At 42.2% G+C, this 12741-nt stretch overlaps 2 protein-coding genes across 18 annotated transcripts in view; both read right to left on the bottom strand.

The window, feature by feature from the left end:
- The window catches only part of camk2b1 (calcium/calmodulin-dependent protein kinase (CaM kinase) II beta 1), a 37521-nt gene extending 34578 nt beyond the window's left edge, over nt 1–2943 (bottom strand). For 11 of the 17 annotated variants that reach the window (XM_088288493.1, XM_088288502.1, XM_088288588.1 and 8 more), the window contains exons 1-2: nt 2620–2938; nt 1444–1538 (exon numbers count right to left, since the gene is read on the bottom strand). In XM_088288493.1, the coding sequence (XP_088144619.1) occupies nt 1444–1538; nt 2620–2681 (157 nt within the window). In that variant the 5' untranslated portion in view covers nt 2682–2938. Of the gene's footprint in view, nt 1–1443; nt 1539–2619 lie in introns of all 17 variants that reach the window. The other 6 variants (XM_088288484.1, XM_088288510.1, XM_088288517.1 and 3 more) reach the window with 3 other exon arrangements.
- Nucleotides 2944–3693: 750 nt separating this feature from the next.
- Nucleotides 3694–11741, bottom strand: LOC148343683 (protein transport protein Sec24C). Its single transcript, XM_088288181.1, has 18 exons — nt 11537–11741; nt 11037–11332; nt 10166–10222; nt 9983–10094; nt 9408–9535; nt 8992–9127; nt 8596–8705; nt 8243–8355; nt 7982–8155; nt 7658–7853; nt 7323–7490; nt 7080–7176; nt 6861–7012; nt 6420–6558; nt 5626–5933; nt 5115–5312; nt 4354–4443; nt 3694–4275 (listed from the first exon to the last, which is right to left on the bottom strand). The coding sequence occupies exons 2-18, from the start codon at nt 11280–11282 to the stop codon at nt 4135–4137; spliced, it is 2565 nt and encodes an 854-aa protein (XP_088144307.1). The 5' UTR covers nt 11283–11332; nt 11537–11741; the 3' UTR covers nt 3694–4134.
- Nucleotides 11742–12741: the final 1000 nt, after the last annotated feature.

Genomic DNA, 12741 nt, shown 5'->3' with positions numbered 1-12741 from the left:
GTGAATTTCAGATCTGGCATGTACACAATCATGACACCATGTTACAATGACAGAAAGAGCTTCTCGATTAATCGATTAGTTCATTTTAAATCCATCAGGGCGAGTTATGTCAAGGCTAAATAATGACGGTGCAACTTCGCGTGGGGCTTTGAGCAGCCAATCACGGAGATTAGAAATTAGCCTCCCACTAATAGCGGCAGGATAATCTGGGATGGATTTAATCTCATTAAAAAACGCTCACTGGATTGAAACAAGGTGAGGTCGGTTAGTGATATCACAGTGGTGATGGCGCACTCCCAACAAAGACCTCCCGGCCTTGCAACCCCACCACTTGGCACGGTCCAAAAAATGAACAGGAACACCCCCTGGGCAGGGTCACGACTCTTTGAGTCCGAAAGAGAGCAAAAGCCTGTCAGTCAATTAGGCCTTAATTGGCGTGCACGCAGATTTAACGGAGCTGGTCTCGTTTACGCCATTTGATGGCCACTGGTTTACTGATAACATTAGTTGGCAACGCTGACCGAGGCACTTTATTGGCAGCTGGAAAAAGGCACTTGATTAAAGCCTGTATTGACTAATCAAACGGGATAACTCACACGGGGCATCGCAAAACAACATCATCGCAAGTGAGACAAACACATAACAGAACGGATACATGTAACTTGAGCAAAGACAATTGCTGATGCTTTGTTTTGATTAAACCCACCTCAAATTGGCTTGCTAATAAATATTATAACAATACAGCAACTGAAAAGACAAAGTAACTGTTTTTAAAATACCTTGATTAAAACAGAAATGTATGTAAACATACAAATAACAAAATAAAATAACATAAAAAAACAATTAAATATACCTAATACAAAAAAATACAAATTTAATTGTAAAAAAAATTAAATGTCTATAAAATACAACACTCCAATACTAAAAAAAAACAAATTTGGTCATGGTAAGCGGAAATGAGTCAAGAAAAGGCCACTCTTGCAAATGAATAGTGGTCGAAATCAAGGTTAAGTTGTTATTTTGACATGGCGGGGGCAACAGTGCAACATGGAGCCGTTTCCAAGATGGTTGAACCTGTGAGGCCAGGGGCCTCTTTGAAAAGGCCAATCTCCGAACCGTCTACGGCACCTTTCCTTCACCTCTGTTAGATGACGCATTGTTCCAAATGAATTTGATTCCATATTTCCGAAGTGACGTCACCGCACAACGGCGAGTAGTACTGCTGACGCAAGTCTCTAGTTTGCAAGCTAAGCATTAGGAAAATTCTAATGATCCTCCAAGTACTTCCGGGTCATCTCGCTCGGGTAGGCTCGGAAAAGAAATTTGCACGAGCTAGATTGATGTCAAAATTAGTTAGCAAAAATTGCCACAACATGAGCAAACAGTCAAAAAATGTGATGTCCAACATAGAAAAGCTGACAACACATGACAGTAAGTTCTTACCTCTGGCGGATAACTTTTTGGTGTTGATGATTTTGGCCGCATACTCCTGTCCTGTGCACAGCTTCACGCACCGACGCACCACTGAAAAGGCACCCCTGAAAACAAGACACAAAAACCAGAAGATGCTTCATATTTACTTGTAAAAAGCTTGTTATTTTTTCCAGTATTTCTTATGAGTAAAATAAAATATTTTCAGCGGTTTGGAGAAGTGAATAAATCTCAACAAAAAAAGTTAAGTCAGATATTCTTTAGAAAATAGTTGAATATTTTCAATAAAAATTGTACATATTCTGCGGGGGGGGGTCTCATCCAGTGTATAAAAAAAGTTTTATAAAAGAAAAAAGTGTGATATTTTTGATAAACGGTATCACACTTTTTATGATAAAGCTAATATTTTAAGGGGATAAAGTGTTATACGGTCCAGTAAAAAAATATATATTTTTTCTTTGAAAAGGTGGGGCATTTGAGCGGAAAAAGTAGAATATACTTACGCTGGTACATCTATATAGAAAAATGTCTAATATTTTCTATGAAAAGATGGTATACTTTTGAGAGGAAAAAAATGAAAATATTCTATGAAATAGTATCAAGGGGTAGAATATTTTCAACAAAAATCAAGTGTAGCTTCAACCTTAAATTGCATATTTCCGAGAAGAAACAAGACAATTAGAAAAAAGTTATTAGATTTATGTAGAAAAAAGTCAAATTTTTTGAATATATTATTTATTTTATTTTTTAAATAAGTAGTATACTGGAAATAAAAATCGTCAAAATGAATCGAATATGAATATAAATATTTGTCAATTAATAAAAATAAAAACATGAGAATCATTTACTCCCAACTTGTAGTTACGACTACAAATGATCAGCTATCGCAATATTTCAATATTTCTACAGTGTCACATTGGGCTATTGTTTACATTTGACAAAAAAACTCGAGTTTTCAGAGCTGTCATTCCATAACGCATCCGTGCACGAGCGCGCACACACACAAAAAAAAAAAAAACAGCCACGCGCACGCCCACGCATACACTGGCTGCATGGCCCTGGAGCTCCACGACCGTGGTCCCCCACCGCCGAGCCCGAGCCCCCACGCAGACGCAGCAGCGGAGCGGGTGAGTGGGCTGCGGGAACGACAGTCGCCGAGCTCCGAAAGCTGCGTCCGGTTGGACTCACTTGCCAAGCTCCTCGTACAGCTGATACTCGTCCGTGAATCTTGTACAGGTTGTCGTAGCCATGTTTCCCGCTTCTCCTTCTTCACCGTCTTCTTGTTTGCCTCCCCGCCTCTGGTGAAATGTCTGTCGGCCAGTGAGGGGAAGAAGAAAAAAAACACAACAGGTCCGCCCAGGAGCCACTAAAGAGTAAAGTCGTCCTGCACACTAGAGGAAGAGGCGAGGCCGAGTGAGGGCGAGGTTTAATCGGGAAACACCAAGCGGAGCACGGCAGGTTTCTCCCTCTCTCTCCTTCAGTTTGACAACTAGCTCGCTCGACCAGGAACTTTAGGAAAGGTAACGGTACGAAGCAAAAGCTTACTTCCGGTCCCGACTTTCAGAGATGTCAAAATAAGAGTATCTTTGCACGTTTACTTCTTAACGCGTTTTTTCCGACTTTCAAATAAGACAGAATAAGGGTACTTTGCCACGTTCATTTTTTTTTACAACTTTTTAACGAACATACACACACACACACAAACTTTTTTTTTTTTTTTTTTAAACAAGGCGGCAGATTTTTGTTTGTCTATGTGTGCCCTGCGATTGGCTGGCAACCAGTGCATGGCGTACCTCGCCTACTGCCCGATGACGGTGGAATAGGCTCCAGCACGCCCGCAACCCTTGTGAGGATAAGCGGCTCAGATAATGGAAGGATGTATAGGCTTACTTACTAGTAAAGATAATAAGGTTTCCACCCTGGACTAATCTCTTGTAATTTACTGTATGCAGGATGAGCATGTTGGTACATGTTTTCCAATATTTTTTTTAACTTAATATATCTATTTTTTATTTCCCCAGATTTTTCGTGGAAATGGAATGTTTCTCAGCTTTTTTGGGAAGAATTTTTTAAGTTTAAAAAAAAAAAAAAAAAGCTTAAGTATAAAGTATGTGCCACCAGAAAGTGAATTTCCATCCGGAGTACTCCCTCAAACAAAATTAATGAACCCTCCCCATGGATGATCAGGCCTTAAGCACATGGTTGAATTGAAAAAATTGTCTTTTGAAGTACATAAATTTAATTTGTGTAAGGTACTTTGAATCGTTGCATTAAAAAATGAATCTGAATTTTACAGTGGGAATTTATTAGTTTAGAAGTGAAGTCCAACAAACTTCGGATTGAAATAATGACGTCAAACCCTAACTCACTTTTGCCATTTTATCCTTACCTCATTTGTACGTTATTTTGAAAGGCAATTTCACCCATTTCCTGGCTTCACTGTGCAGATCTGTAGCAGCCTCTGGCGTTCAAAGATTATAATGACAGCTACCAAACGAAAACCCCCAAAATGACATAACTGTTTACGTGCCAACAGGTTAATTGTGAACCGTAATTACATCTAAAAAATAAAATGGAAATGATTTCCAGTCAGACCTGTTCTTCAGCGTCTTCCCACTGTGTTTATTAACACAAACCCGTCAATGAATAGTAAATAAATAAAGACAATAGTCATTAAATAAAAGCTTGTACTGTGTTTGCGGGTCAGTGCAGCATGCGGACGGAGTTGACGTGCAGGTGGTAGAGGAAGTCAGCGTAGGACGCGCCGCCGTTGGGACTCTTGTCCTCCACCAGGTGACGCTGTAGGAGCTCCTCGCCGGCGTCACCCTGCTTCACCAGGAGCAGCTGCGTGTACAGCCCATTTCCACGCAAACGTTACGACAAATTGGCGTGACGCAGTGGAGTGTTTAATTGAAAGCTGACCTGCCGGAAGCACGGGACCTCAGAGTCCAGCGCGTCGAGGAGGGTCCGAACGGCGACCGACAAAGGGGTGTCCAGAACTGGCAGTTTGGTCTGGACGGACAACATAAGCACAACAGGGGAAATCATCAAAGTTAGCCAGTCAGTAGTGAGCCTTTGAGAGGCTCCAAGGCATATTTTAAAAATTGAGCCCATAAGACAATTTCACATCCTAACATTAGATTTGAAAGTAAACCCACCAAACAGTCTCAAGAAGCCATGCCCAAAAGCACACAGGAACATTTTGTTTTGAAACGGTCATTTCAGGGTCACAAACTAGTCCTACAAGAATATATTTTCTTTTTCTTTTAAAAAATCAGTCCCCACATAATTTCATGACATTTGGTAGCCATATGTCTAACGAGTAGCGCCACAAAAAGTCTCAAGAAGTCATGTCTCAAAACACACTAGAATTCTGCCATTTTAGTTTGAAATTACAATTTTTTGGTTATTTGGGCCACAAAATTGTGCCACCAGAATATTTTAAAAATTAAGCCCTCAAAGCCAATTTTACATTGAAACACGAATATTGGACTATCACGGACGAGCCACAAAAAAAAAAAATCTCACGAGACGCAGCAGCAACACAGCCATTTTGTTTGAAACAACCATTTTGAAGACATTTTGATCATTTTCAGGGCAGAATTTTGTCCAATTAGTGCGATGGGACAGGAGTGAAAATCCACACCTGTGTCACCTTCTAGTGAACAGACAAAGCAAGTTACCTCTCCAGATGGCAAGGATGCCAAACATCCCACATTGAAGAGCTCCTCCAAGGTGCATGCTGGGACGGAGGCGCCCACCCAAAGCAGGAGGGTGTGGGGGGCGTGCAGCAAATACATCCCGCCCGGATGCAGGCTGCTGGCGGAACAGCGTAGAGCCCCCTCCTCATCCTTCTTCACGTTTCCAGCGTGCGACAGCGGCTGAAGGCCATAAAATGTTTTGCGTTATTTAATTAGTATCTTTTTATAAAAGGTAAAATTGTTTATTTAAATTTTTTTTAGTGTGACATTATTTACAATAAGTCAACATATTACTATAATGAGGCAAACGAATGAAACACAAATACAAAAATAAAAGCAGTATTAACATGAAAAAATAACCATAATATAAAAACAAAAACGGGAAGGTTCAAAACGTCACCTCAGCAAGGATCAAAATAAAAAAAAATGTTTTTTTTTTTTTTTCTTTGACCTTTCTGTTTTTTGTTAGTATTTTTTTTGCATGTAAACATACCAGAGGAATCAGCATGGGGTAAAAGTGCGTCGCGCAGGCTGCGGCGTCCAAGCCGAGCACTCGGCAGCGCAGCCACAGCCGGCCGTGCACGGAGGTGCGCAGGCCAGGAAGCAGCACGTCGCTCTTCCTCAGACTGTTGACGTAGACGGGCAGTGCTCGCAGGCCCCGAGGCAGAACCAGCTGACCGGACGACACACATGTCGAAGCGGAGCAGCCGTGACGGCGGTAGGATGCCAACGCCTCCGTCAGGTCCCTCTGGAGCTCCTCACGCAGATCCTGCAGGGGGCGCTCCAAAGCTGCACAATACACTGAAACGCAGAGAACATACAGTTTGCTTACAGTATGGGCCTGACTTATTTGGACTTTTTTTTTTTTTTTTTTTGAGTCCGATGCAGATTCCAATCGTTGGCAGGATAAAATTCAGGTATGTGCTTAGTCAGACGATTGACTAAAAAAATATATAATGCAGAAACTTTTTGGGGAGTCTTGCTTGCGGCAACACATGAAATAGAGGCAGAACATTTGACTATTTTACAAAACTTTGCCCTTTCGTATTAGTTTAACTTAGCAACAGAGAGGAAAAATATTGTGTCAATGTTTGAATGTCATTATTTTTCTCATGAGTAGAATTTTGCCAATTTCAAAAGAACTAAAATGAGTGGATTCATCAGTCAAGCCCTTGTAATTATTATATCATGTCAGTTTGAGAATCCCCGAATTAGAGCATCTTTTGAATGCATGGTCGTCACACCCCCTCTCCTTGTTTACCCCTGCTTTTGTTCCTTCCTTCTTACTCTTCTTGCAGTAAAAGGCTAGCAGCGCCTGCGCCTGGTACTGGCGGAAAGCATCCTGCAGGTGGGGTGCGCATCGCAGCGTCAGCGTGTGCACCCGGGATCGCCGCTCTCCCGTTGGTGTGTTGTATGCGAGGACTGCCTAGCAACACATAGAAGAAGCAAAAGAAAATGTCATTGTTAGCACACTCTACTAACTCTTAGCATGTTAGCAGTTGAAAATTTCTTTCTTTAAATAGAAGCCAACAACTATGTGAGAAGCAAGTAGCTCATTAAGCAACTTTTATTACTACATGTTAGCATGTCAACTGTTAGCAAGTTTGAATCTGATCAAAAAAACAACACAGTCTCTCTTAACTTTGATAAAAAGTCAACTTTGAATGTACCTCTTGCCGGCCACTCCTTCTTTTGGGCAAAAAGAAGCAAAAGACAAGTCGACCATACCTGTACAGCGACGCCTCGGGTCTCATCCAGCACTCCACCATGGTGTGCCAGCTCCACTGCCAATGTTGTCCAGCAGTCTAGCGTCGCCATAGAAACCTGGTTAGGACTCGGCCGGGGCACGAAGAGTCCGTAACAGGCGGCTACACGCATGCCTGACAACAGCGTTGCATTGTGAGTATTTTGAAATGGATTGTGTGACACTGAGATTGAACGGCTCACCTTTGCTAACGAACAAGCTAAGCTCGGCTTTGTAGCCAAGATTTGCCGCCACGATGCGCTTTAGGTTACGGCTAAAGCGCTCCTGGTCCAATTCCCCCTGTAGATAAACACACATTACTAGCAAGCCCGAATATGTTAGCATATTTCCAAGTTTCCATGAAATAGTACTTGAATACAGGCCATCTTCTATATGGTAGCACAACTGCTAGCATGTTAGCATTTGATCACTTGCTTCTGCGGTACCTGCAGGTGGTCGTAGGAATACAGCGCACCACCCGTCAAATAGGGAACGTAGCCCGGCCAAGCCCCGCCTACATCTTGCGGGGAGAGGACAAAGAGGTGAACGCCACAGCCCTGACTGATACACGCCTCGGCCAATGAGACGGCTCCGTCCGGCGGCTGGAAGATGGACTGAGAGGGAAGCAATGACACGCACTGTAGTGTACATTTTAAATGGAACATTGTGGATGAAAATAAACAGGGTCATCAAAAAACAGCCAAGAATGTTGGGCAAAGACGGCCATGCGCTGATTTGAGCTAAATAGGCATGCCCAAAATCAATATGGTTCTTGCCTTACTTTAGGCTTGCTGGTCCCGAAGAAGCCGGTGGAGGTTTGTTCCGTCTCTACCAGTGGAGCCGAGTGGAAGACAAGTAGCTTGCCGGGACAGGCCAGCATCTGGAGGACAGCCAGTCCCGCTTTGATCGGAAGCGCCGCGGGAACGCCCGGCGAGTCGTCCCCCTCCGGACTCAACTGGGGAATGTGCTGCAACACACTATACAGCCACACACGGACGTTAGCATGTTAATATTTGATCAATTCTCATTACAGATACGACAAAAAAAAAAAGGGCCTTTTTTTTTTTTTCCACTTTTTTTTTTTTTTTTACTTTTATTTTCTTACCTGGTAACGCTGTCCATACAGTCCCTTAGGGGGAGTACAAGCCCCTCCCTGACAGGAAGTTGCAGCTCGTCCGACGTCTCCGCCATGACCAGCATGTGCGGGCGGGACAGGGTGGGGCTGAGGTCGTACAGCTGGATTCTGCTGTCATATGTCAGCAGGCCCACGCGGACGTCTCTGCACAAAATTGGTGGTTAACGTGTGCTTTTTGCATGACAGTGTCGATGTGTGTGTTGTGAGTGTGTGTCGGTGTGTTCAGTCTACCCGCTAAGAGAGGAGAGAAGATTGTGTATTTGTTGCGTCACAAACTCCAAATGGCCGCCTCTCAGCGCCGCTGCAGACGCATCAATGGCCAGAAGCAGCGCCGCCGCTTCACCCTGTTGAGTACACACACAAAATAAACGCGGAACAAACATTTATTGGTGTCTATTATTAGCAGTTTTACATAATCATTAAAAAAATAAATGAATAAAAAAAAAAAATCATCATGATGAGTCTTGTCTTCCACCTTCTGCGTCTTTTCGGACGGTTCGTGAGACTTTTTTGTGGGTCTCTTCATGATAGACAGCCAAATTTTATCTTACTTAAATGTGGACCAAAGAGGGCGCAGAAGGAACCTTGAGAGTGTGGAGGATTTCGTAGGACCCCATGTGGAGTTCGGGTCTCTGTTCTCGATCGAGCCGGACCCCGGCAACTCCGTCTGTGGGCTGGTATTGTTGCCACGGCACTGCAGAAGACAGAGAAACATTTGTCAAGCCCAACATACCTGTGGTGGGATTTTTTGCGTTGTATTGCTGCGTGAGTCTTTGCATTTCACGTTATTATGATTTTATATAATACAGTTTGACTTTAATTAAAAAAAGAATATGGAACAAAACCAGGAAAAAAATTATCAAAACCTGGCTCGCAAACAAACACAGAGCAAAAATATCGATCAACCCGAAAAACTCTTACGTCGGGACACTCGTAAGTCAAGGTAGCAGCGTTGTTGAACTTTTTTAGTTCAGTGTCACCTTCGTTCAACTTGTCACAAAAAGGGCAGTGGAACCTTTGGCCACAATCCTGCCAAGTCATGGCGACGCACATGGACGCACCGCACCAGCGGCATCCCGACAGGCACGTGTCCTCCATGACCACCGGCAGACGCTTCTGGAAGCGAGACATCAATGGCGCTATCATTTAAGGATTTATTTTTTATGCTTGAATTTCATCTTAAAGGGGAAATTAAGGCAAACTGCACAAGGTGGCGCCATTTTTGTTCTGTACCGTTCCCTGCTTTTTTCGGGGGGGGGGGGGGGGGGGGGGGGAGGGGGGACTTGCTTAATTCATATGAATTTCAAATAACTTAAATACCCATTTGTAACTTTAACCTAGATTTTTTTTAAGTAATCTGACTACATTCACAGAAAATGGAGATTTAAAAACTTACCTCCAGTTGGTTCTGTCTGGCCAAAGGCGTGACGAGAGTGGCCAGAGGCAGACGGGCCAGCAGGGCGGTGGGACCATCCTGGGGGAAGCAGTATGTGGTGGAACGGATGGCACGAGGGCTGGCGCTGCCTGAATGGACCATGACATCATCACACTCAGATTAAACCGCCGCTTATGTCAGTTCATCATTTGCGTCCCAATTTTTTTTTTTATATAAGTGATCATTTTGTTGCGGTTTTACAGTCCAAATTTAGAGTTGCGCCACAATTACTGCACCTCAGTGGAATTGAGAGCAAGAAGAGGCACTTAGCCCATCTACATTGTTTCGCAATACATGTTAGCATCAGAACGTTTCGGTACTTCAATGTACAATGTCAAATTATCTTTTGTTTTGTGTCAGTTTTACAGTTAACTAATCGGGAGTCACAAATAACGAGTAGAAAGCAAGAATCAAGGATAATTTGCATCTGAATTTGCAGGACTGTTCAGTGTTCCTTTGTAGAGGCAAAATCTGGAATACAAGACCTCATTAAAACTTGTCTTAAAATAAGACTTGGAAATGATTCATGTTATTACCTGCATCCTCCACGATGCAGGAAGTGGTTGGCAGAGGAGGCGGAGGACCGAAACACTCAGAAACAAAAACCTTCCCATCCCACTCTGTCCTGTCGTCCGCAATCGCTTTGACCTAAACCCAGTTACGGATGAGTTAGCACGTTAGCATCGTTTTTAAAAAGTTAAATAAAGAAAAACACTTACTGTGCTGGGAAGCAGTCCTGTGTCCAGTCCGTAACGAGACTCTGAATTTGGAGATATCTGTACAGTGGGAACAGGAGAATTCTACAAATTATTTTACACTTTTGTCCCTCTCCCTCGTTTTTTTTCTTTAGTGATCATTTTGGAGGAGTATCAACTTTTGAAATTACATTTCAGAGGAAATATATTTGTGAACTTGTCACAATCTTTTATTCTTGCATGTCTTTTTGGGTGAATGATGACAAAATCTTATTCTGAACCAATATTTTATTATGTTTCACGCAGGTTTATTACGGTACTAAAGGGATGTCTTCAAACATCTTAATATGGATAACATTTTGAAAAATCTAAATTACTAGTTGCCTCAAATTTAGAACTATATGACGAAGAACTATTTGACACATTATCCCAATTCTCGCATATTTTATTATTCTACATTTACCATGAAAACATTCCCAAATGAATGTACACATTTTACATGGTCATCTTCTACATTATATTATTACTACATTTCTGAAACGAGTCAAGCCATTAAAATTTTCAATTATACATAAATTGCAGGATATATTTAGGGAAGTACTGGCAAGCCTTTTTCCCCAAGTTCATCAGAAAGCACAAGAAAATGAAGTAAACGCTGAGCATATTAGTATACATTTATCAATAATTATTTTCAGGGGTAGAGATGTCATCGATTTAAATGGAGATCCGCATCATTGTATACAAATATTTAGTCTCAAAGAAAATGTTTTAATGAAAATTTGGCTGGCAAACATTTCAGCGTGAACTCCCACCGACTAGCTGCCCAAAGATGGCAGAGAACGGCGGATGGAAGGATGATTTTAGGAAGGTGACGATATCTAACTTCTTTGTCAACCTGCTGGGGTCCATCTGCGTCAGGGGGTGTGATGGTGGGGACATATCCAGCCAGGTGACCGCCGTTAGGGGTCCATAGTGACGACCGTCCAGGTGGAGAACATGTCGGTGAGGGATCGGAGGGTGACCCCAAGTTCAGATGCCGGAAAACTGGTAGAGGACCGCAGAGAGGTCCCTGCTCGGAAGCAACGGGAGGGTTACAGTGGCCCGCCCACAGCGGGTTCTGATTGGCTGCATGGGCGTCCATCTGGCATCATACCCGTCAGTGATTCGCCGAATGCTCATCAGAGGTGAGCCCTTGATATAAAAAGTAAATGAGATATTTTCATGCAAAACGATATATTTCAATAATAACTGCAAATGATAACGACAAGTTTTAATAATTAACCTAACAATTTTGAAATAGTGTAGAAACAATTATATTTTACAGGCTAACGATATATCCTACGTTTTTGCTAAGGGCGGAACTAGCGGCCATTACGAGATTCGGATTCCATTTACCTGCGGCGGCGAAGCAAACGGCCACAGAAGTGGAATTTGATTAACTCTGACAAAACGCCACGTTCGAATTTGAGAAACCTTGACGGAGAAACCATATGCCGTCGCTAGCTGACCGCTAAAGGCTGGAACAAGAGCCACCAAGGTGCGCATGCCAACGCCAGCATCCAAGCTAGCTAGCGGCACGGCGGAGCATTTCCGGGATTCCCTTAACAGTAAAATTAAACAATAATAATGGATATTGCTGAAGTGACAATCCACGCAGTGTGCTTTTTGTACAAGTATTGACAATTTTAGTCATTATTTGATTTAAAAATTGTCTATTTCATTTATTTAGTCTACTTAAAATGTTCGACGTAGCTGTCAATGGTCATCAGCTTTCATTGTATAGAAAAACTCATAAAGAAGGCAGAAAAATGCAAGGTCCTGGTGTTCAGAGCAATTGACCAACTGAGCAATTACACAGCCAAGCGGGCATTTATCCGCCTTTTTTCCATGCCACAGATTTTATTAACTATCCATTAATTTAATCATATTTAGGCATTAAGGTGAATTTTCCAGACCCAGTTGCTCTTTCGCCACTCCAGATGCTTTAAAAAAATAAATTTCCGAGCACACAAAGTAAACGTTATGTAAACGCACCAAAGTTAAAAGCAGAAAATGTATTGAAAATCCTGTGTAGTATGGGCAAGTGCTGTTTGTGTGCAGTAAATACCTCTGGATGGCAATAATGCCTTCGCAATGTAGTACCATAGCTGTTTGTTTTGTCGGAGGGACTTTCATGATTCGTACCGCTTGTGCAAAGTGCTGGTGTTCATATTTGTATTCTCATGTGTGATGTTAAGTCAGATAGTGCCATTATGTGATTCAGACTAGTAAGATAGCAAGTACTGCCATTCATGAGCATCTCGTAAATTTGGTTTGTGTTGAATGATGCTTCATGCATCCCTAAATGCCTGTTTAACCCTGATTTCAAGATGTTTCGGAAGAAAATGCACCTGTTGCTGAACCTAACCAATAATTTATAAATATACTACTATATTCCATGATTGTTATGATAAAATTAATTATGATTATTAGAACCTGACTTGGAATCAGCACAAGAAATTCTAGATATTACTTGCATCGCTGAAAAAAATGTTAAAATCAGTTCAGCAGAGAATTTAACTATAGCCACTTATGTACTGCGTGCCTGGCAATTGCATGGC

This window comes from Idiotropiscis lumnitzeri, chromosome 1 (assembly GCF_059441095.1).
Source record: "Idiotropiscis lumnitzeri isolate Australia: NSW breed Sydney's pygmy pipehorse chromosome 1, RoL_Ilum_1.0, whole genome shotgun sequence".
Taxonomy (NCBI): Eukaryota; Metazoa; Chordata; class Actinopteri; order Syngnathiformes; family Syngnathidae; genus Idiotropiscis; species Idiotropiscis lumnitzeri.
This window is presented reverse-complemented; position numbering and strand designations above follow the sequence as displayed.

Bases quoted from the DNA above. Each gene is read 5' to 3' on its own strand.
- LOC148343683 (XM_088288181.1), bottom strand. From the start codon at position 11,282: ATGGACGCCCATGCAGCCAATCAGAACCCGCTGTGGGCGGGCCACTGT. The intron at 10,223-11,036 runs GTTGACAAAGAA...CCCACTGTACAG, and splicing joins ACGCAGATGGACCCCAGCAG to ATATCTCCAAATTCAGAGTC. The intron at 4,276-4,353 runs GTCAGCTTTCAA...CTGTACACGCAG, and splicing joins AGGTCCCGTGCTTCCGGCAG to CTGCTCCTGGTGAAGCAGGG.